General features: G+C 32.7%; 1 protein-coding gene across 3 annotated transcripts in view; it reads left to right on the plus strand.

Annotated features, from left to right (window-relative positions):
• CysRS (cysteine--tRNA ligase, cytoplasmic) overlaps nt 1-25,700 on the plus strand; it is a 103,172-nt gene that overhangs the window by 63,557 nt on the left and 13,915 nt on the right. For all 3 annotated transcript variants that reach the window (XM_085821998.1, XM_085822000.1, XM_085821999.1), the window contains 4 exons: nt 1,902-2,002; nt 3,211-3,251; nt 5,462-5,610; nt 13,072-13,134. In XM_085821998.1, the coding sequence (XP_085678124.1) occupies nt 1,902-2,002; nt 3,211-3,251; nt 5,462-5,610; nt 13,072-13,134 (354 nt within the window). The remainder of the gene's footprint in view (nt 1-1,901; nt 2,003-3,210; nt 3,252-5,461; nt 5,611-13,071; nt 13,135-25,700) is intronic.

Genomic DNA, 25,700 nt, shown 5'->3' on the forward strand with positions numbered 1-25,700 from the left:
AGAATGAATGTCATAAATTACATATATTTTAAATCTGACATGTTAATAGATTGTGATTTTAGTGTTTAATATTAAAAAAATTAATAGTGCTCATGTAAATCTGTAATGACTAAGGATATCTAACTAGCTAATTTAATTATTTGTAACTAACTGGTCTTCCTTGAAATTTATTTCTGCATAATAAAGTGAGTTATTGCCTTTCATTAATCGTTACCATGGTCACAAGATACAGCACAAAAATGTGAAAATTAATGTAAAACTTAATTCTTTGCATCTAGTGAGACTTAATACAAAACAACTTATCACCTATGGTGCTTTAGTGGCTTATTGGAACCTTAAAATATACTAACTGGGTTAAAAACCCAGAAACTCCCAGTAACTGTGTCAGACAGGCAGAGCACTGCTAACTTTCAAAACTTGCCAACCGTGCTTATATCAGTCTTTCAGGTTTGTTCTGATCAGCAGGCTTCTCTTTAGGCAAGCAGCAGCCAGCCTTCTGTAGCGAATCGAGCTGATTATGATTTTACTTCTCATTTTAACTCTGACATTTGACAAAAAATCTATGTGCTACGTACTAAACCTCTAAACTGAGCAAGTATGTGACAAATAATTTGTGGCAAAACTGCACAATGTCATGAAATGGTAGGGAAGCATTTCAAAAATGGAATGTAGAGGAGCAGAATTTATATAGGATGTAAGTATTTTTTATATTATATTTTAACTGTATTTGTGCCAGAGTTCTCTGTTCAGCACTCTGATGTTCTGTGCCAGAGTAACTCTATTCAGCACTCACAGCTAACACAGGAGTTAGAGTTTCAAAGCAAACTGTTTATAGAAGACCGCCTCATGCTGGTCTGTATGCCAGACGACCAGCCATTTGCATTCTTCTCAAACCTATGCATAAAAGTGCTTGTCTAAACTGGAGTTTGAGACATCAGCACTGGAGTTCCAATATGATATTCAGTGACGAGTCCCAGTTTACTCTGAACACTTTTTCTCATCAGATAATAATATGGAGAGAATGAGAAACTTGTTTTTGCCCAAGAAACATCATAGAAAGGCATAATTTTTCTTCAAAGGGAGTCATGGTATGAATAGACATAATGCTCGAAGGTCACACAGACCTTCATGTCTTTGACATGGCGTCTGTTACAGTTAAAAAAGTATAGAGGCAAAGTCCTTGGGCCTAATGTTCACCTGTCTCAAGATGCTGTTGGTCTTGGATTCATATTCATGGATGATAATGCACCTTATCACCATATGATCCTGGTTGACAACTTCCTTGAAAGTAAAACTATCCAGTGCATGTAGTGGTCCATTCTTAAGCCTGTTATGCATGTGTTGCATGTGTGGCATGTGCTCAGGAGACAAATTGCAGCCCTTCCCCATCTACCAAACTTTGCTCCAGAACTGAAAAGAGCTCTCCTTAATGCTTGGAAACTGTTTGAGGCCACATCTCCTCCACACTCTCATAGCACATATGGGCAATTGTGCAGAATACGTGGCTACCAGAGGTGACCACACACCTTATTTATTAAACTGCCAAATTAGCTTTTTATTAAAAACTTTTTCACTAAAGTGTGAACTATTAGTTTGGGCTGTTTTCTTTCAAGCTGTTTCTTTGGATGATAAAAGTGATTAATATCCTCTTTTTGCATTGTTTTCTTGTGGTATAACTGTATTACACTCGCATATCATGTTTCCCACCATTCTGACATAGATTTCCGTAAATATTCATATAATCATCAATAATGCTTAATGTTTGGACATCAGTGTATGTATCTGTGTGTGTGTAAAAATACATTTTGTTTCCTAAGTATGTTATGTATGAATTTCCATTATTAAATAATACATAGTTCAAATAATTAATATAATTTCTAATAAATAATGGGGTTTTTCAGGAATTTTTATTAAATGTTAAAGATTCAATTAGGGATATTCCTCGAAATGGTAGGGAAGCATTTCAGAAATGGAATGTAGAAGAGCAGAATTTATATAGGATGTAAGTATTTTTTATATTATATTTTAACTGTATTTTTATATGTAGTACTATATATTTAGGTATTAGTAACATGATTATTTGTATTAATTTTTTGTCACTACATCATTCCTAATAGCAGGTTTGTAAAAATTTTCAGTAAGAAATTTGCTTATTTCGTATAGTATACATTCTAATTTTTTTTTTTTTTTAATTTATGAAATATTAAAAAAATTAACTTTTCAGAAACTGAACAACATGAGTTGGGTTTATATTAAATGTTCAAAATTTTCATTGCTGTTAAGTATCGGTAAAACCATAGCAATGTAAAATTTTTAAAAGTTTTCAGGATTCAATTTCATTGTAAAGATATGCCAAATATGTTACACTGACATTATTACTGTTATATTATGACATTAATACTGCTATTTGTATATTTTTTAATCTCTTTATGAGCATTAATTGCATGCAGTGTGAAAATTCTGTATGTTGGCAGATCCGTACTGTTAAGAATTAAATGTTGAAAATCCTAGGGCAAAGGAAATTTTATACAAAATCTTATTATCTTCATAGTTTTAAACCCTTACTGATAGATTGTTTTACTATATTTTTTACCTCATGTGTTTTGAAATATTAATATGGAATCATATTTGTTGAAAGTGATATTGAAAGAAACTAGAAAAAGTTCAGTGGAAGATATTAAATATGTTTCATATGATAACAGTAATAAATGAAGAGGGAGAATTATAATTAATCACAGCATAAAATAAATAAGCAATAAACTCATAATAGTACAAGAAAATTTATTATATATTGACAATCTTACTTTATCATCTATACTTTTTTTACCAAACCTTTTATTCTTTTGTAATTTAATGCTTTATGAATTTTGAAAATATAAAAGGAGAATTTAATAGTTATTTTTTTAATCATCTCCCTCATAAATAAGACCCTAGTGTTAATTCTTACATCTGCTACATCTTCAGATAGTTTGTTTAATTTAACACTACTTAAAACTATAGTTTTATTGTAACATTTTTATACCTATGTTTTATTTGAACGATGCTTTGTTTAAAATTCCATCTGGAATCTTTTTCTAGTAATCACATTCTCAGTTAAATACTTTATTTGTTCAATTCTTGTGTTTTTTAAATCTAGGATTTTTTTAAAATCATATTAAGTTTGCTTATGCATTTTATGTACTACCATTGTAATTATTTATTTATGTTTAGATTTCAGGAGAAACAAGCTGGATTACATGAAGCTCTCTGTGGTGAGTAACAGGCTCTATGTTAAATTTTTAAAATTTCCATTTTTTATTTTGGTTCTAAAAGGAATACTTTTATTTTTTATAATTAATGGGCAGTAGTTCTATTCATTTTTTAAAGCTTGATAATGCTTAAAAAACAAGCAATTTTTCAATGTGTATGTTTAAAAAAGACATGTTAATTTATTTTGAAAGAATACTAGTGAAAGTAAGTGGTTTCTTCCCTGCCATATTTTGCTTTGAAATAAAGGAGACACTCTGTAAGCACATTTAAAGTTATGTGGGATACATGGAACTGACTCCTCAAGAAATATTAATGAAAAAAATTATTTGCAGGATGTCATGTTTTAATTTTTTTAAATCCAAGGTGCATTATGATCATGCTAAATGTTTGAAGTAAATGCAATGAAATAAAGAGATTAGTAATATTATACAGGAACAGGTAGAAGAGGACATGTCACAATTCTCTATTGGTTGTATATCTATAGTTCTACTGCACTAACTCTGCAGTTCCACCCCAATTTTGAGGGAGAACAAACATCGCATGGGTTGATCCGAGGGTCTTCCACTTATTTTCTCCTACCACCAACCTTTCGAGAGGACTTTCAACTCACCATGTATTTTGAGAGTTCCCCCTTGCCACACAGACATTATATGCTTACAAACATCCATGCCATCTCACAGATTTGAACTCGTTCCCATAGGTGTGACAGTTAGCATCACTAGCCATTATACCAGCTGAATGGCTAATAATATACAACATGATGTAAAAAATAGTAGATTTTCTTCAATTATTGAATTCATATGTACAGGATCATCTCCATAAGTTATGACATTAATGAAGGCTTAAATGTTTGAGTACTTCATGAAATAAGTAAAGCTAACTGAATCAAATAAATTTAAATAACAGTTCTTAAATAAAATGTGAATAGCAAGTGAATTTCTAAATGGATTGATAACTAATGTTGAAAAACTGATTCTCATGAGCAATTTCAAACATAAAAGATATGGGATTGGATAGGTGAATAACTTGAAACCATTTCAAAATTAAAATTTAGCTTTAACAAAATCTTGCTGTCAGTTTGGTGGGTATTAAAAAATTAATGTATTAATTTTTTATTTCTTCAAAGATAGACCTTTTTATTTCAATACAAGTATTGAAACTGAACCTACCTTTTCTTCCTGAGATGACTGCTCGCCTTGTATATTGAATTGGAAAACAAAACAAGTAATTCACAGAATAAAGAAGCCATATCTTGGTGAATGCTAAATATATTAAACATAACATTAATAATAAATTACGAAATTGGTCTTAACATTGAGTACATATTTATCCACCACCTTTTCATGTTTTTCCTATCTCACTCCAAGTTTCGAAAGTCCAAAACTTGAACTGAAATTCCTGTAAGAAGATGCGTCATGCTTCTTGGATACAATAATTCTGCAATAAGTTTTTAAGGCTTGCTTTTTGGGGAGTAACAGTGGGATTAATAAGGTGTAGTGGTTTAGCAGCTGCACTTAAAAATAAGACAGTCAGCTCAGATAGACATTGTAGCTAGCTAGGAAACTGAATATTATGATCCATGAGAAGTATCTGGAAATGGTGCAAAAGTGCTGCATTCCATCATGATTATTCCCACCATATATGTCTTTCAGATATATCAAGAGTTATTAACACTAAGCCATACTCATATATTACCATACTCATCAGACCTATCTTTTTCTGTCTATTATATTTCTTTCTTTTTTATTTATTTATTTATTTGTAGACTTTCTTGAATGGATATCTGTTTGGCCTTTGAAGTTGTTAAATAGTACTTAATATTATTTTTTCTCTAAAAAAAGGCAGGAAGTTATTTGAGTGAGGAATTAGGTAGCTTTTTAGAATGTAGCATAACATAAGGGCTATTATTATAATTAGACGTCTATAATTTAAAAAAAAATCACGAAAATGATACATAAGGAAAAAGTACCAAGATACCTAACACAGTGTCAATTATAGCTTTGAATAATGATATTATTGCCTTGAAAGAAAAAAAAAAAAACTGAGTGTCATTTCTGTTAAAAAAGTTGCATAGAATTATTATCCACCTTAATCAAATTCTTCTTTTATAAATATTTAATCATTTTTATCTAAGTGATTGAAACTTTTGATCTTGACATATATTTGAATTAAATGTAGTTTTTGCTTCAGTATAATTTTTTTCCATTATTAGATAATATTGACACACGATCTGCAATGGAAAATATTCATGATCTGATTACAGCCTCTAATACTTATATCCACGCAAAAAAATCGTCGCAGTCTATCTGCAATCGTAAAGTATTGACAAATATATCATCCTACATATCAAGAATTTTGAAGGTTGGTTCATGTTTAAATTCATATGTTAAAAGCTGTATCTGTTTTGGAATTTTGTTATTTATATTTATATTTGTTAACAAATGAAAATTTTTAGTATGGCTATCCATGTTTAAAAGTTAAAATAATGTAATAAATCATTATTTCAGGAGCTTTTCTGGTGTAATTTTATTAATTTACTAAATTATTTCAATTTTAATATAACTAAAATATTTCATATTAATTTAAAATTAACTGAAAATTGAAAAGAGATTTTTTTTTCTATTATGATTTATTGAATTTATGGGTTTTACTCTGTTTTTGAACTTTACATGTTCATATATGAATCACTCTGTATTTGAATTAGTTAAGCTTTATATATCATTTCTGTTTAGTTATGTTTCTGGTATAAATTTGAATATGCTAAAAGAAATTGCTGTATTTATATATTATGTAGATAACTGAGATCTAAACAGACTGCTTGCATTTATAATGTTTATTCAGTAGTCTGTGACTATCTCATTTCTGTTTTCAGTTTCTTAAATTCCTTATTGCTCATTGTCATTGAGTGATGAGTTAAGGTGTTGCTTTCTCTTTTTCTCATCTATGATACAATTATACTGAAACCTCAGAGAAGTTACATATTAAATAGTGAAAAACTCAACTTAAATGAGAGATATTTTTAAATAAGGGCAGTTTTGCAATAACAAAACGTGCTAAACATTTCAGGTACCTCATTTTTATTGAGATACAATATATCTTCAGTTATAAGGTATTTCTCCCACCTTCTTGATGTAGTGGTGTCAGCACACTGAGCTGGTATTTCAGAGGTTCCTGGTTCGATTCCCGACGAAGGCGATTGCTAATTTTTCATCTTTCCTGCTTCCAAAAATCTTAATGCCTCTACAGTGGTGCCTGAACTAAAAGGGTCATGGATGATGAATCTCCACACCCAGGATTTGGCGATTGAGTCCCCTAAAAACCCAGTCTCCCTTTAAAAGGGGGAGTATATAAGGTATTTCTCCCACCTTCTTGGTGAGCCTTTGTGGTGTAGTGGTCAGCACACTTAGCCAGTATTTCAGAGGTCCGTGATTTGATTCCCTGCGATTGCTAATTTTTCATCTTTCCTGCTTCTGAAAATCCTAATGTCTCTACACAGTTACTTTTTCACATATTTTCATTATTTAAACATTTGTCATACCATGAGACAAGTTTTCATAGATCTATGATATAGATATCATAGAAATGTGCTGCCAGAGAAGACAATCATTCCTGAACTGTTGTTTTCACTTCATCATTGATTTGGAAACTTTTCCTGATGAAGGAACTTTTCAGGTGTAGGAAAATCTAGTGTCAGATATGAGCAGTGTGTGGGAAGGAAGAGGGTCTGATGCAGTGATTCATGTAGAGCTTACATTGAGCAGCTAAGCAAAATCCCTTTTCTAAGTTTGATTATATGCAGCTGTGTTTTTTTGTTTTGCCTTACATCTTGAAGTTACAAGCAGAACATCATATCTGTCCCAGAACATGATTGCTATGAGGTCTGCATGAATTTCAGTCTCATCAGGAGGTGATGAGTATTGCAAATTCAACTGTTGTAGATTCAGAGTTCACATGAAATACCTATGTTTTATTCCTTGTGATATTGCTCAGTAATTATCAATCTTCCTCACATTGGGGCTAAAAAGTCTCAAAGCATTTGGTGAGCTGTTTGTTTTATGTTTTCCTAGCCCAAGTCTTCTAACTCAGTTTTGTAAAAAACTGTGAACTTTGTCTGAAATTCACCAGTAGTGTAAAAATGATAATTGTGTATTTTTGCGAGTTATAGTACCTGTTGCATGTACAAGGTAGTCAACAATTATAGATGGCCAGCATGAACATGCTTCTTGTCACTTTCCGTAAAATGACTTACTCACCTATGAACTAAATTATTACTCATGACATTCAGATCATTCGCTTCACAGATTTGGCTATAGGTTTCTGCCCTAGTCAGATATTCTTCATCTGCTTTACCATATTCACAAACAACAATAGAGATTTCTGCCAGTGTCACATTTTTTTTAAAAGAATAATGCTCTTAATTCATTGGCATGAGGTCATTTGATGTTCTTAAACATATTCATCATATAACACGAAATGTTCAAAATGGCATCTGATTGTGTTTAAGGAGTACCAGGAGACATTGCACACATTCAAAATTGCAAAACAGACTTTGAAAGGATACTCGCATATGTTCCTAACTTAAAATATCCCGAGTATCTCATAGTAAAATATATTGATATTTTAGATCGTATTAAGGAAGCTAGATAGCAGCACTTCCTTGCATGTAATTTTAATCACGTTTCACTTCAGAACTTATCATTATGTATATAAATTATTAAATTTTTCCATCGTATTTATAATTTGATAAATAAAAGCTTTCCTTCCCTATTTAGTGTTTTCTCAATATAAATATGTAAGAAATAACAAAAGGAATATAACCAAAGAAAATAAAATTTAGAATATTTAATTAAATGTTAATATTGTTATGAATTTTGTACATATACAGATAATTTTAGTGCAGTTTTGTGTGAAATTATTTTATTTTTCTATATGATGTGACATGAAAATCTAGAAAGACGGCGCTCTTCGGGAAAAATGAAAATGCTGGGGCAAGTCTATTTTACATGTAAATGGTTGTCTTGCTAATTTGGTGAGCCAAGTGGGAAACGGTTTCGGTATTTGGCCTACCTTCCAGTAATTTCATGAAGCAGAAAGTGCTAAAACTATCCTGGCAGCCATGTGAAGACTATATAAGACTGAAACGAGCATCTGCTTTCAGTTCTTGTTGTAAGCTGTTAGTTCAGCCTGAGTTCAGAGTACTGAAATATCTCTGGGTTAGTTTTGCTCTTTGGATGTGCTTTGCATAGCACTGTGTTTAATGTTCATAGTAGTTTGAAGTGCAACTACCGATTTTGATACTGTGAACACCTGAGCATTTCTGTGGAAAGTTCCAGAACTTTGAAGTATTTCATTTGATAAAATAAATTTTATTAACCTATCATTAGACCTGTGTGAAATCAATCTTTTACCGAATTGTATGCACACAACAATATATTTTACATGACTTTCATATTATAAATAATTTAAGTCAGGGATTGTAAAGTGAATTTAAGGCATTTTGGAGTTATTATGAAATGGCGTCTCCGTGCAGCACATACACTTCCTGGAAGCTCACAGTTTTTGGTCAAGAACCTCGTGGTTTCTCATATTTCAAGGCTGGCAGCTATACTATTATATATTTTCATCAAAAACAAAATAGGTACTTTTACTATAGTTTTCAGAAAATTTAAGTGATTTTTAAAGGTCTGTGTAAGAGTGTCATCCCTTCCTTATCCTGTAACTGTGTTATGATTTTTTTTTCTTTTTTTAAGGTTTGACTTAAGTGACATTTTTTAATTTGCATATGATTATTTATTTTAAGAACAGAAAATAATCTTACACATAGCTCAGAATGGAGCTTAAAGTGTGTCCTCCTGTACAATGGAAATTTATTTTGTGTAGTCTGAACAGGACATTTAGTTTCTGTGAACTATATGAAGATAGGAAGAGAGTAATTGATTTGTTGCAATATTACATGTGCCAATAAATAATTTATGTTGACCTTAAAAATTGTCTGCTTCTTCTTGGCCAGCAATGCAGATAATACCAGTATCCCTGCTTTTTGTGCATGTGGGTCAGCCGAGCTTGAGAGAAGCACTGGGTGCATTGGAATTGGCCGCTGAGATCTGACCTGAAACCTGGTGAACCAAACTTTCTACATTAGGCATTTCCTAGCCTGGCATTTGAAAAGAAAAGGGGCACTGTTTTTGATTGCCCATAGATTCGGCAGCTTAAAGATGGAAAAATAAAGATGAATATTTTATCAGAGTAATGACAGAACTTCAAAAGAATGTTTGGTTGACATTCAAAAACATTGTCAAAGATTTTCTTGGAAATACACAAGCACAGAATTACAAAAAAATCATCAAGCAAGTTTTGGATAGCATCAGAATGCTTGATTGCAACATGAGTATCAAACTGCATTTTTTACATAGCCATCTTGATATCTTCCTGAAAAATCTGGTGCAGTCATTGATGAGCAGGGTGAATGATTCCACCAAGACTTGAAAATCATGGAGGCATAGTACCAAGGTAGATGGGATGTGCATACGATGGCTGACTGTTGTTGGGCGAAATTGAGCGAAAATGTCCACAGATTAAATGCTCTAGAAAAAGCCATAAGAGAAAATTTTTATCTTAATATTTATGTTTACCATATAGTAAAAAAAAAACTTTACTATTTGTGTGAACAAAGTGAACAAAATTTAACTTGCACTAACTATAGATAGCTTTTGTATGAATAAAACTATTCTTTGTGAACAATATATTTGTTGTGGTGTAGGGAGAGGGGGGCAAGGGGGTCTATCAGAGTGCCAAATGGTCCCCAAGACAAACAAGATCTTCCTGAATATTTCTATTTTTATTTTGATCGTTTCTGGGAAATAAGTTTTAAATCAATAATTATTGCAATATAATTAATTATTTCCTTTCTTGGTTTATCTGATGAAATATGTTATAAATAATGTTTGCTGCAAATCAGTCAAATATCACCCTATGCAAAGCATTCTTTCTGAACACTTTATTCTTCTAAAATGGTGAAATATTTTTATTTTTTTAAATGAAATGCACGTATGGCTCACGCTTGTTTTTTTAAAACGGTAACAAACAGTGAACTATGGTCTTTTATTACATTATTAGCCCTTCAACCTTTAACTATTATTAATTTGGCCGGTAAACTATAATAATCAAATAATAAGTAACACCAAAAGAAATTAATATTCACTTTTATTTGGCTCGACTCCGGATATCACTCATCGAGAACAAATGTTGCGAGTCTGTAGGTATATAGATATTGATTTTACCACCAGAAAAGTTTCTGTCAAAGGATCTTTTTGGGGATTTATTGAAGTGCATGCTGAAGATGCAGCTTAAATTGAAAATATAATATAGAAAAATTAAATTCTGTTCAGATTTCATTAACAAACATTAAAATGCGAATTAAAAAATGCTTTAAAGAAAACTGTTAAACGTGAATCTGAAACAAAATAGAGTGCCAGAGCACAAGCAGTTAGTGTTACTGTCGATGAGCTGGAAGAATTAGTAGAACTATTAGAAAAATTAGCAGAGGACAATCTTCCATTGTACCAATCTTCGACAAACATTTCCAGATTCCAGAAACTGATTCCATAGTCTGGAAATGACATTTTGAGAAACTCCTAATGCTTACACTATAATGGATTGTATTTGACCCTCCTGTAAACTACAGATGGCCTTCCAGGCTATCGATTCAACTAAGTCATCTTGCTGAGATATCATACTCACTGCTACAAAACATTCAATGCATGTCGTTTGTTTTTAATCTCCTACTACAAAAGTAATGCTGCTGGTCGCTTTTCATTCACTTCGATGTCACAGACTAAATTTACATATTCCCAACTTCGTAAACGTTATAATTTTCCTTTATAACCTCTTTTATTTCCTTTTTTTTATAAAAGTTATCAACTATATGGTTCTTTCATACCACACTCTCAATATCCTCTAATTGTTTGGAGCAGTGTATGTAACTGCAAGATGTTACTCCATAGTAGAAAAGAAATTGAACCTAAAACTTCATTATGGATCTTACCTTTATAATATTGTATGGAGAAAATGTTTTTCCAAATCTAAGAGTCACATATCAAATACTCCGTACTATTTCATTATCAAATGCTAGCTATGAATGTTCGTTCAGCAAATTAAAATTAATTTTGACATATGGAACGATGGAACAAAGAATGAAGAACAAAGTGATCTAGCATTTTTAAATGTGGAAAGAGAAAAATATGAAATGATCGATTTTGTTGAAGTAATTGATAAATTTTATTCATTCAAGGCAAGAAAAATGTGTACATAGTAATTAATTGTATTAATGTATTATAATATTATATTATTATTAATAAATATATCTACTTATCTGTAATATATGTTAAACTTTTTATTGTTTAAAAATTGTACATTTTTCAAAGCCGTTATACAAATATGTAAAATAAATACTACCTTTTTAACTAATTCTAGATCATCGTATGTCTGATTTTTCCGCCGACACAAAATACATTTCTGAATCCAATGCTAGTCTTGATTTTTTTACTATATTTTTTTGCCTCAAATTTAAAACCTAATCTGAGTCTGTTATTCTGAAAATCTGTATAGCATTTCGTAGAAGTGTAGTTAGATAGTGACTATTCTTAATATGTAGGTTGGGGCAAAAGTCACGGCAACTATTATTTTTTTCTTGAAGATAACAGTCTGGTTGGAAAATGTGACATATACAGACGAAAGGATAAGGTCTTAACTACGTGTGTGGACAATGAATAGCACTGAAATGTCGTAACACACGAATTTATTACGGTAGTATACAGGGCAATATGGCCTTCACCGTGCAAAAGAATGATAACACAATACACATAAAGTTGACATGACAAACCTGGGCCTAAATACCCTCAATGTAATCCCCTGCTACCGTCACCACACACTGCCAACAATGTGGGAGGCGCTGAATACCATCAGCCTCAGCATTTGCTGCATCATGTGTGAATCAGGTCATCTATTGCCTCTCGTGTTGCAAACTGCCTACCACGTATTGGTTCCTTAATCTTGGGAATAAGATCAAAGCCGCAGGGCGAAAAGTCAGGAGAGTACGGTGGGTGCTCCAATTCTTCCCATCCCCAACGTTGGAGTAACTGCCATACACACTCTGCTTTATGTGGTCTTGCATTGTCATGCAGAATAATTGCACTGTCCACAAGATCTGGACATTTATCCTGAACGCCACGTCATACCTTTTGCACCAGGAAGTTCATGTAGTACTGTGTGGTCACTGTTCTGCCATTAGGAACAAAGTGGCAAACAATGACACCTTTGACGTCATACACGACAATCACCATCAATTTGACTGGGGAAGGCTTTTAGAGTATTTAAGGCAGATTCAGCATTTTATTGTTATTTGCATTATTTTCTTATTAAGAGTATATTATATACATTAAAATTACTGTCAGTGTTTTTTAGGGGAGGCCAAAAAGGCATTTTGTCCCGCATGTTTTATCTCGCTACACCAATGTTTATTTGGTAGGTTTTTCCCTTTATTTTCCTCTATATGCATATTTTGTATGACTTAAAAATAAAGAGAGGGTATCCTGTAGCTTAGAAAATTGCCATGATAGACAAAAGCTGAGGTTATTTTTAAATGAGGTCAGAAGTTAGTTAAAAACAAGTGACAGATCTAAGGCAATTAAATTGTAGTTTCCCAGTATTATTCAAGTATGCTGCTTAAATAAGTAGATGTCTTACAATTCCCTTTATATTAATTTTTATGTGTTAGCAAAGGAGACAGTTTTTAGTCAATTAATTTTTTTATTATTATTTTAGATTTTTGGTGCTAATTTTCAAGATTCTGTGAATGAATTTGTATCTGGTGATTCAGGTCAAATGGTATGTTGGATTTTATTTCTTATAACTGTATGTTATGTATTTTGTGATAGTTATTGGTCTATTGAAAATTTATATTATTATTTGCATTATATGTGAGCAGTACATTGTTGGATCTAAAGCTTAAAATTTAATATTTTGAAATGGTTTTGATTCTTTAATGATCAACAACGATTATGATAATATTATTTGAATTGCATTATTTTCTTGCTAGTAAATGCTTCATAATGATTGCAAATATCACTTTTAAGTGTTCTATAGTTCATTTTATGTTCATTTATATTCATTAATACACACAGCTTTGTAGGCCATGACAAAAATATCAACATTGATTTGAAAAAATATTCACATAGGAAAGCAGGACCAGAAGTGGATAGGTAGTACTGCATGCCATTGCTCCATGTTGTCGCCTGAGGTTTTCTAATTAGAGCTTGCTACAGTTAACAGAGAATCTACATCATTTTGTAAATGCTAAAATAGCAAGCATACTTTTCATGTTGAAGTTAGCTCACTGCAATGGACAAATTGCTGAAAGAATTTATTGAGAAAGATGTGGTTAACTGCTGCACATCGAGACTAGATAAATTAGGTGCCACATTCACCTAATTTATCTAGTCTGGATATGTGTGTGTGTGTGAGGGGAGTAGTTTTTGACTTATGTTTGAAATGTCCAGGTGTCTTCAAAAAATTTTGGTAGTCCATGTGGAGTCAGGAACTTTGAACACCTCATATGAAACCATGCTTTCCATCTTCCAGTTGTTGCATGGTTAAGTTTGCCTTATAAAGTACTTTATGCTGTTTTCCTCATTGTGTTCTTGATGTATATTGTGTTCTAGATACTATTGGCGATGTGGCTAGTCATGCTACTCTATATGATTATGGTTCCTATGTCCAGTCATGCTTTCTACACTGAAGAGCCAAAACAATTGGCATACATATGCAAATAACAGAGGTTTGGAACATTCACAGTAAAGTGCGGCGATCAGCAGTGCCTGTATAAGACAAGTGTCTGGCAAAGTTGTTAGATCGGTTATTGCTTCTACAATGCCAGGCTATCAAGATTTAAATGAGTTTGAACATGGTGTTATAGTTCATTGCACGAGAGATGGGCATAGCATCTTTAAGGTAGCAGCAAAATTTGGATTTTTGCATACAGCCATTTCACGAGTATGCCGTGAATATCTCCGACATCGTTGTACCCTTAAAACGTTCTCGAAAGAACGGAGCCAATGATGATTGATGAGAATTGTTACTTGTGACAGATGTGCAATCTTTCCTCAAATTGCTGCACATTTCAAGGATGGGGCTTCAACAAGTGCCAGCACGCAAACTATTCAACAGAGAGCATTATTCACATGGGCTTTCAGAGCCGAAGGCCCCCCTTCTGTACCATTGTTGACTGCACAACACAAAGCTTTACGCTTCACCTGGACCCACCAACACCACCATTCGACTGCTGGTGACTGGAAATATCTTGCATGGTCTGACAAGTCTCATTTCAGTTGTATTGTGTGAATGGACATGTTCAGATATGGAAACCTCACGAATTCATAGACTTTACATGTCAACAAGGGACTGTAGCAGCTGGTGGAGTCTTTGTCATGGTATGATGGGGCATGTGCAGTTGGTATGATATGAGACTCCTGATACATCCTAGATACAGCTCTGGCAGGTGACAATACGTAAGCATCCTGTCCATTCGCCTGCACCTATTCATATCCATTCCAGTGGATTTGGACATTTCCAGCAGGATAGTGTGACAGTCTACATGTTAAGAGTTGCTACCAAGTGGCTCCGGGAGCATTCTTCTAACTTTAGACATGTCTATTGGCTACCTAGATCCACAGATAATGAACATTATTGAGCATATCTAGGATGCCTTGCAGTGTGCTGTTCAGAAGAGATCTTCACCACCTTGCACTCCTGTGGATTTGTAGTTTGCCCTGCAGAATTCATCTTGTGAATTACCTTCAGCACAACTTCAGACATTGGCCGATTTCATGCCACATGGTGTTGGAGCATTTTTGTGTGCTCATGGGGCCCTATACAGTAGATGTACCAGTTTTCATTGATCTTCAGTGTATAAGAGTATGGTTCATATTTATATTCTCTATCTTCCCTAATGTTTGTACATAGAGTTTTGGAATGCCGTGTACTATGCTGTGAACAGCTGACCTTTTGTCAATTTTGTCTTATGAGAAATTTTAAATATTTTATGAGTGCGTATAATTTCAAAATAATGCCTGGTAGTATAGAATGCTGTATAAATTAATTCATTGGCATTCTTCCAACCTGCTGTCAAATGTTTGTTGCAGTTTCTCATACATAACAATTGTTTTTCTTTCACTTTTGTGTAACTTTGTCATTTTATGTAAGATATGAAGTATGGTAGCTACACTTGTTAAAAGATGATTAATGAATCTCATAGTTATACTCAATCCTTTTATAAACATTTAGAATCATCTGTGCTATTGGGTACTGTTAGCATAATCACAATTACTTACTGTATAGGTAAGTTCTGAATACTTTCTTTTAAAAATTTGGAGCATTTCAGAGTTATGTTCCGTACTGTAAAATGAAAATAACCACAAGTCACTGAGTGTAAGTTTGAGGGCAATGTAATTTTATAACTGAGATTTAAAAGAATAAGGGGTTAAAAAAATTTAATCGTATGTCAAAAATTTTAATTGAACACTTTTATGTGTAACAGTGCCATCTTTGGCTGAACTATATCATACCTAAGTAGTAGCTTCTGCATTGGGTGAGATTGAGTGGTATGGGTTATCAGCTGAGATACTCATTATCAGAAATACTATCTAAAGCTATATATAATCTGAGTTATTGGTTCTTTTTCTGTAGATATCAGTACAATGGATGTAATATTTTTCAATATGAGCATTAATTACAGATTTTAATTTATTCATGCACCTAGAATTAAGAATTCCTCCAAATTAGCAACAGCACATTTCCCCCTTTCTTGAAGTGACTATTTAAATTTGATCAAGAATTTTTAGCTTATTTTAAAAATTGATAAAAAAAATATCTAAAAATTTATTTGTAGCTTCTTGCATATTAAAATTTTATCTTTGTTTTTAAATCTAATGTAATAATTTGTAACGTTTCATCTTGCTTTTATTTGCTGTTTAAGTTGGATCATCACAAAAAGTTATTGAAATGAAAAATAAGAAAAATTAATATTTACAATCTTTTTTAATTTATATTCCCAACATCTGATTTTAAAATCACTTGCATATGAGTTCACATGAAAAGGTGTCAAATAATGATGTGTGAGTGCAGTAGCTGTTGATAGAAAAATATTATTAATAATTAATTTTGAAAATGAATTTTTTTAAGCTGCTTTGTTAAGGAATATTCTTTGATATCACCAAGAGATGGCGTTAAGAGTCCATCTATTGGCTTACTTAACCTTTCCCCTTCTGAACACGTGACTTGAAAAAAAAAATATTCTTCTTCTTGAAGGTAGAATTTCGATGCACTACGCAATAGAATTCGATTTAGATTTTAGCTGGAACTAATCAGTTCTTGCCTTTTGAGCCTTAAATATTCGATTCAGGCATTTTAGCCTACATTGTATATATGTAAATATTAAGTTTAATTAAAATTTATGGAAAACCCTCCAGGCCATGCATCTCATTTTTTGGATTATGAGTGATTCGACTTTGATCTAGAACTTTCGTTACATAATGATGCATCAGTCACAGAAAAGAATCTGATTAATTTGAAAATTTGTGTTTTTCACCTTTTGGATTAGCTTTGTAAGTGAAGACTTCTCACGGTAAGTCTCCTTGATAATTTATTAAAATGGAACAGAAGACACTAATTAAGAATCGAGCACATATACGTGCTTCTGTAACTCAAATTATTAAAAATGTAGATGAGTATTTAAAAGAAGAAAAACAAGAAGAGTTGGAAAATTGTTTGGAATTGTTAAATAGTAAAGAAACGCAACTACATGATTTAAATGAAAAAAATACAAAATTTGATAGAAGATGCATCAAAATTAGATTCAGATATTAACACTTCTGTGGAATATAACGATAAAATAATAATAGCGAAGTCTAAAATCAACCGTTATTTAAGGAAATACAATACTCAAAATATCAACACAAATTTAAATAATTCATCTACAAGAAGTTGAAACTAAAAGACAGGTTGAAGGCAATGTGAAATTGCCCAAACTGTTAATTCACAAATTTTTCTGGAGACTATGACGATTGGATGAATTTTTTGAATTCATTCAAGGTCACTATTCATGACAATGTTACACTTTCGAAGATAGAAAAATTGAATTATTTGAGAACTTATTTAGTTGGAAACGCAGCATCAGCCATAGAAGGTCTCTCAATCTCAGAGGCTAATTATGACTCTGCCATAGAACATTCTTAAAAATAGATTCGGTCAAAGTGACCTTATTATCAATACACACATTTTTAATCTCTTAAATTTAAAATCCCGCGAAAACTTTATGATACAATTAATGTTTAAGTCAGAAGCCTTTTAGCATTCGGTGTGAAACCAGAAACATAATGTTTATTCCAATTTTGATGAAAATTGTCCCGAACGATATAACTTTAGAATTTCATCGTACAAATACTGAAAATCCTTCAACCTATGATTTAAACAAATTTCTAGACTTTCTCCGATTAGAAATAGAATCGCGAGAAAAGATTAATTTGTTATCCTTTCCACGCAAGTCAAAACGGGAAATGAAAGGTATTAACAGATATCCACCGACGCCGAAACATAAACAAACTGTCACCACACAAGAATTTATGGCAGCCGCGTCATCAAAATGGAAACTGCATTTTTTGTTTTCAAAACCATGACTCAGAGTCCTGTTTATGCCTTACAGTTAATGAGAAGAGGAGATATTTTGAAAAAAACAAGTGCGTTGTTTTCTTTGTCTGGCCCCTAAACAGAAAATCTCACAGTGCCTGCAACGCCAAACTAAAGTTTGTAAAATTTGCAAAGGTAAACATTCAGAAGCCATATGTTTTAAATCCAGTTCGATAGTTAAAAATACACCAAGTGATAAAAAGGATAGTATATCAATTTCGAAAAATGATACACAAACTAAGGAACAGAAAGAAGAAATTGTTTCGGCCGTTTCACATAATGCAAATAACACAATTCTTTTACAGACTTGCACGATAAAAGTTAAAACAGCTAAAGAAAAGGTGTTTGCCAGACTTCTCTTGGATAGTGGAAGTATGAAAAGTTTTTGTGCTTGCGAGTTAGCGGGACAGATTAAACCTCGAAGTCATAAGAAAAGAAAAATTGACTGTCTACACTTTTGGGAATACTTCTCCCATCCAAAAAAATTATGACTTAGTTAAATTAACTTTAGAACATAGAAGTTCTCCCGATTCTAGAATAGAAGTTGAATTATTAGTAACTGCTCATATATCAGGTACAGATATTCCTCCTCCTAAATCAGAAGAAATTAAGCAAAACAGACAATTAAAAAATTTGCTGCTCGCAGATTTCCCCGATTGTAAAAAACACATTGCCATTCTAATTGGTGCAGATTATTATTACAACATTAGTAATGGGACACGTTAAATGCTTAAGCAAAAACCTTGTTACAGTGGAAACTATTTTCGGCTGGTGCCTACATGGATGAAAAGGTGATGATGATGTCTCTTTAGCTTTCAATGTAGTGTAGGGGAAGATTTGATTTCCAAACAAATAACAAAATTTTGGGACTTGAAAAACTCAGGACTTATTGATAAGAGGGAAAACTTCGATTCAACTGAAAATGAAGTCGTCGAATATTTCGAATCAAATATAACATATGAAAATTCTCGCTATAAAGTTAGATTGCCTTGGAAACATGACACATCAAATCTAAATAATAATAGGAAAATCGCAGAACAAAGATTTCATCGACTTAGAAAACGATTTAAAAAAGATCCTAATCTATTTTCCGAATACAGGAATGTATTAAGAGATCAGTTATAACAAAATATTATCGAAACAGTTTCAGAAATTTCAAATGAAGAGGATGTCATGTTTTACCACATAGGGAAGTTACACGCGAGGATCGAGCTACAAGTAAATTACGTATTGTTTATGATGCATCATCGCATGCCCCAGGATCCATTTCTTTAAATGACTGTCTACATGTTGGGTCAAATTTATACCCTGAAATATTCGAAATATTGTTAAGATTTTGGTATAAAATAGCCTTCACCGCAGATATAAAACAAGCCTTTTTACAGATTCTCATACATGAAAAAGATCGAGACGCAACCAGGTTTCTGTTTTCTGATTTCCCTAATGATGAAACCATTTCTCCTGACATATATAGGTTTCACTAGAGTTTTATTCGGAATAAATAGTAGTCCATTTCTATTAGCCGCTACCATTAAACATCATTTGAAAAAATATAATAAACTTTATCCTACAGCGGTTAACTTTTTGAATGAGAACGTATATGTAGATGATGTGATTGGAAGCCAACCAACGATCAATGAAGCATTAACTACGAGTCTAGAATCGGTCCAAATATTTAAGGAAGCAAGCATGCAGCTTCACAAATAGCATAGTAACTCGAGACAATTACATGAATTGTGGGTAAAAAAGGGTATCGTTCCAGATGAAAATCCTAAAGATTTTAATAGAGAAAATTTCGCATTTAAAGTCTTAGGTATGGCATGGGATAATTCAAAGGACTTACTGTATTTTGATGTTCGGAACCTATTGTCTTTCACATCTAAACCAATAGAAACAAAACGATTTCTTCTACAAGTGTTGGGTCGGATATTTGATCTGATTAGAATTTTAGGACCTTTCACTGTTAGAATAAAGGGTTAAAACAGAAGATTTAAATAACAGAAGATTTGGTTGTCACAAATAGATTGGGATGAACCGTTACCTGAAAAATTTGTCCTCTGAATGGAGAAAGTGGTGTGAAGAGCTACCTCAAATGGCTGAATTCTCCATCTCTCGTTACCTTTTCATGCACTCGAACATTAATGTCGAAAATCTCGAACTACACTGCTGTTCAGATGCAAGTGTCAAAGCCCATGGTACAGTCGCATATTTACGTTTCACGACAGAAAATAAAGAAATCAAAATGGCCTTTGTCTCTTCTAAAAATAGGGTAGCCCCACTAAAATCCCTTACTTTACCGAGGTTAGAATTAATGGGGGCATTGTTATCAGTCAAGTTAGTCAGCAATATTCTGAAAGCACTGAAATTGAAAATTCTGTGCTATTTTTGGACAGACTCAACAATTACTTATTTTTGGATCCAGAAACAACCTGAAGCCTGCAAACCCTTTGTCAGGAATCATGTCAAAGAAATACAAAAATTGAGTTCACCTCAAGATTGGCATTATTGCCCAGGTGTCGACAACCCTGCAGATCTCGTATCTCGGGGAACGAAGATTTCCAAGTTAATAAATGAGACCATTTGGACGCAAGGTCCCCAATGGCTTCAACTCCCTCATGAACTTTGGCCCAAGATTAGATATTAAAGAAACAATAGATGAAAACAAGCTGGAATACCGAAAGGGATCCGGTGATATACATCAACTTGAATGTACAATCGAAAAAAGCGCAGATGATCTTTTCGACATATCAAAATATAGCAAATTAGAGAAGGTGTTAAGAGTCACTGCTTGAACAACACGTTTCATTAGAAAATTAAGAAAAACTAGCGACATTCAAGGAACTCTCACAGCTGAAGAGTTACAAGAAGCAGAAAATTTCTGGATAAGATCGGAGCAAAAGAAGTTTTTTTGCCGAAGAATATGAATCCCTCAAAGAAGGTAATTCAGTTAGAAAAAATTCTCCTTTGTATAATTTTCTTCCTTACATTGATGAAAAGGAAATCATGAGGTTGAGAGGAAGACTGGAATTTCCTGACTTCTCACTAGATAATAAACATCCAATAATGTTACTTAAAAATTCTCGACTTATGATTCTGATTGTATGCAAAGAACATGAGAAGATAATGCATGGAGGAATTGCTGCAACTTTAGCTAAAGTCAGATCACGCTTCTGGATTCCTAAAGGACGACAGTTAGTCAAAAAATGCATTAAAAGGTTGTATAATTTGCCAAAAAATATTTAGCTAAACCAGCAGACGATGACAGCCCCCTTACCAAGGATAGAATCCGAGAATCGCCTCCATTTGCAGTCTGTGGAATTGATTTTGCCGGACCAGTTTACGTAAAGAATTCTAAAGACTCTCGAAATCCTATATTGTTTTTTGTTTGTGTTTGTGCAGTAACCCGAGCTGTACACTTAGAACTTGGTATCAGATATGTCAACAGAATCCTTTTTACTTGCATTTTGTAGATTTTTGAGCAGAAGAGGAAACTGCGTAATCATCTACTCTGACAACGCCAAGACCTTTAAGAAGACAAAGAAAGAACTTGAGAATTTTCAAAAGTTTTAAAAGATGACAAAGTCAAGAATTTCATTGCCAAAGAAAGAATCCATTGGAAATTTATAATCGAACGAGCCCCATGGTGGGGAGGGTTTTATGAGAGACTTGTTAGATCTGTTAAAGATGTTTAAGAAAAATCGTAGGAAAAGCATTGTTGACTTTCGAAGAAATGTCTACACTACTTGTCGAAGTGGAGGTCAGTTCTTAATTCACGACCTCTAAGTTACATTTACAACGACAGTGACGAGCCGCAACCGTTGACTCCAGTGCACTTCTTAAACATTGGACAAACTGATTTGAAGTATCCTTTGACCTTTGCTAGAATCATCGGTAGTGAAACGACAAGAGAAACGCGTTAAAAAGAAAGCGTTATCAAGAATTGCTGTTTAAAACAGTTGTGGTGGAAATGGAAGCAACAATATTTATTAGATCTTAGAACTGCCCATTTCTTGAAGAATCCCCCAACTTCAACCAGAACTTAAAGTTGGAGATGTTGTTTTAGTTGAAGGAGATAATAAAAACAAACTGTTATGGAAACTTGGTAAAATCATAAAAATAATTCCTGGACGTGATGGTAAAGTCCGATCATTCGAATTAAAAACTGGTATGGGACTTTAAAAACGTACTGTTCAACATCTATATCCTCTTGAACTTTAGATGTTTTGAACTTTAACGATTTTTAGTTATGCTTTTTTACTTTTTCTTTTTCTTTCTTTCTTTTTTTTTTTTTTTTTTTTTTATTAATGATTAAATTTTAGTTAAGTTTGTTCAGTTAAGTAGAAAATATTTTAAAATTAGTTCATTTAATTAGTTATAACATTTATTATTTGATACATGAAGTGTATAACCTGTATTAGAATTGAAGTGTTTGACTAATTAGAATTTTTTAATATTTTTATAGAATAGTGATTTATGTACTTGATTGTATGTATAACTGAGTTAGATGAACTCTTATCAGAGTTCAGGTGGGGATGTGTTAAGGAATATTCTTTGATATCACCAAGAGATGGCGTTAGGAGTCCATCTATTGGCTTACTTAACCTTTCCCTTTCTGAACACGTGGACTTGAAAAAAAAAATATTCTTCTTCTTGAAGGTAGAAATTTCGATGCACTACGCAATAGAATTCGATTTAGATTTTAGCTGGAACTATTCAGTTCTTGCCTTTTGAGCCTTAAATATTCGATTCAGGCATTTTAGCCTACATTGTATGTATGTAAATATTAAGTTTAATTAAAATTTAATGGAAAACCCTCCAGGCCATGCATCTCTTTTTTTTTGGATTATGAGTGATTCGACTTTGATCTAGAACTTTTGTTACAGCTTTAAATGGTGTACTGTCTATAATGAGGGTAATTTCCTAATTTCAAAGCAAGTGATATAACACAGCAGTTTAGAAATAACCATATATGTAACCACGATAAATCAGATATAGTTATATTTCTCCTTCTGTGAATATTATTTAGGTTAATTCATACCTACTGTTGTATGTTGCATGCACATAGAGATTTGTTAATAATTACACCAGATGAAGAGGAAGAACGCATCAGTTTATTGAAAGAAACCATAATTCATGTAGCAAGGTGCTGAAAGTGAGCAACAGCCATAGATAGCTCAAAATGAGCAACAGGGATGATACCAATTCTTAAATGTGAAGAATATCACAGATTACCTGTATCATTTGTAAAATCTAAAGTGGTAATCTTCAAAATGGAGCTGACCAAAGTTGCATGGCTCTTAATTGAATAGCTGAATTAAGTAGTCGCAGGCTTTAATGCATTCAATATTTATAAGATTGCTCAAGCACTTCTAGAAGCTTCCTCTAACTTCTAGAAAAATTTCTCTTAGGGCTTTGAAAATATGTCTTCTGGAAACATAGGCCCATATCACACATGCATTTATTTTACACAAACAACTGTTTTGGACAATTTTTCTGCCTGGTTTAATATTGAAAGAAAGAAGCTTAATTTTTTCCTTCCTTTCGAAAAAAATTGCAAGTTTTTCATTTTCGACCAATCAGCTATCAGCTTGTTTGTAATAGAGAACCAGTTTCCTCTTTACATGTTAACCCCAAAGTGATCTGCGGTGATTGGCTGTTGTGACAAAGGAGGAAAAATTGTTCCAGGCAGTTGTTCTTCTGAAACAAACAGATGTGTGATAGCAACCTTAGATTGTCACCTAGCTGGCAAAGAATCACCAGATATCATTGTCTTAGTGACAAAAATTGTTGTCAAGACCCACCAGGAAAGCTTTCTGCCTAAATCTCAGATTCAAAATTATAAGATTTATAATATAATGTATGAAAAAAATACTTACAAACACAATAAGTGGCCATAAGTGTGATTAAACAATAATACAAAGTAAAGTTATTACGTAAATTGCACTAAGTAAACGAATGAAAACAATATATAGTAGTACCTCAGTTTGCATCTCCTTTGAAATATGCCCAACTTGATACAGTAGAGTCCAAAATCTGGACTTGTAAGGAACTGAGGCGATTCCGGATTAGGGGTTTTTCCGGATTTTAGATCATCAATTTAAATCTGGTAAGATGGCATGCAGAAATTATACAATTAAAAATATGAAACCATAGTTTATGAAATAAAGAGCAATTATGATCTAAAGGGTATCAAAATTTACAAAAAGAAAAGCTTAATATTTATTTACTTTATTAAACATTTCTTTCAATGTAAGTTGTTTAAGTTGCTTCGTTTGATGTGCTAATATTTTCTCTTTAATTCTATAAAGACATAATTTCTTGTTCAGTTACAAAGTTCCACTGTTCAAGTCCTGTAATTGCTGTGTCGAGAATACCGACTAACTTGTCAAATGAATTTTTTTCGTTTTCAATAACCTCTCTGTCACTTTCTTCACTATCGGAAGCCCACATGGGTAAATGCTTTACGCGCATGCGTAGCGGACGCACGTATTAAACGTGCATGCGTAAGTTAGTGGCATCTAGGTCTGGATTAGAGATCATTCAGGATCTTGGACATCCGGATTATGGACTTTGTACTGTATACGTCCTGTTTGGATCTAAATATTTTTATTTGTATATGACTTAAGTTTGATGAGTCATGAGTGCATACACTACTACACTTATTTACCTCTTTCAGGACAATGTCCTCAAATGTACTATGTTTGTTTCTACTACTCACTAAACAGTCTATGCTGTAACTCTGAATTTTCACATGATTTTTTTTTCCTTCACTTTTTTTTTTTTTTTTTTTAATTATTATGCTAAAAGTGAGTTTAAAAGGAAGTCAATGAGAAGACTGGAGTAAAATAAAGAAAATTGTTAGGATCACTATCAAGGTGAAAAATGTGATCATTTAAAAGTATAATTTCTTTTGTGTATATGTTTGAGAACCTTAACATGCTTCCTTCAGTCATTTTCCCGCACATCTGCTTTGACATTTTCTGAGAGAGAAATTTTCACATGCTTTTTGTAGCTTCTTTATAATACCAAAATGACCTTCAGTATAGCTATTCTGAAGCCCTAACAGAATATTAGGGACTCAAGATCTTAGTGAAGTGAATACCATTAGAAACTTTACATTGTCTGCTCCCCATTTGTAACAGAGAACTCTATCTCACAGAGCCCAGTAACTTTTCATTATCAGACTAAATGGTGCCATTTCTTATTGATTTAATTTTTCATTTATTGTTTTCATTTCTTTCATTATTGATCTGAACTGAGTTCATCTTTTGAGCATTTCTCACTTCCTTAATGTTCCATGATTAAGTCTATAATATTACAGAATCTGTAATAACTTGGACTTCAAAGTTATATTTTTATCAGTTTTCAAGCAATATTTATATTTTCCTCTGGAGATCTTCTTGGAAGTGCATTAACATTCCCATGAAAAAATCTTTTTCGATGCCAAATTTCCTGGTCATATTTTGGTAGTTGCTGTATCCTTCTGACTACTTAATTCTCTGAATTTTTGAAATTTAGTGTCCAGCTTATAATGAGGCTTGGTTAATGTGCAGCAGGATTTTGTAACCGTAAAGATACTGGGGGAAATTTTCTACTGTCTTTGTGATACTTAATATTTCTTTACTAAAGACACAGTGATATTGTACTGTATTGTTATCAATGATACTAAATGGAAAAATTGGTCAATATTTTAAATTTTCCTTTAAAAAAGG

The sequence above is a fragment of the Stegodyphus dumicola genome, chromosome 8 (assembly GCF_044657685.1).
Source record: "Stegodyphus dumicola isolate Sdum_Otavi_A_Nest chromosome 8, ASM4465768v1".
Taxonomy (NCBI): domain Eukaryota; kingdom Metazoa; phylum Arthropoda; class Arachnida; order Araneae; family Eresidae; genus Stegodyphus; species Stegodyphus dumicola.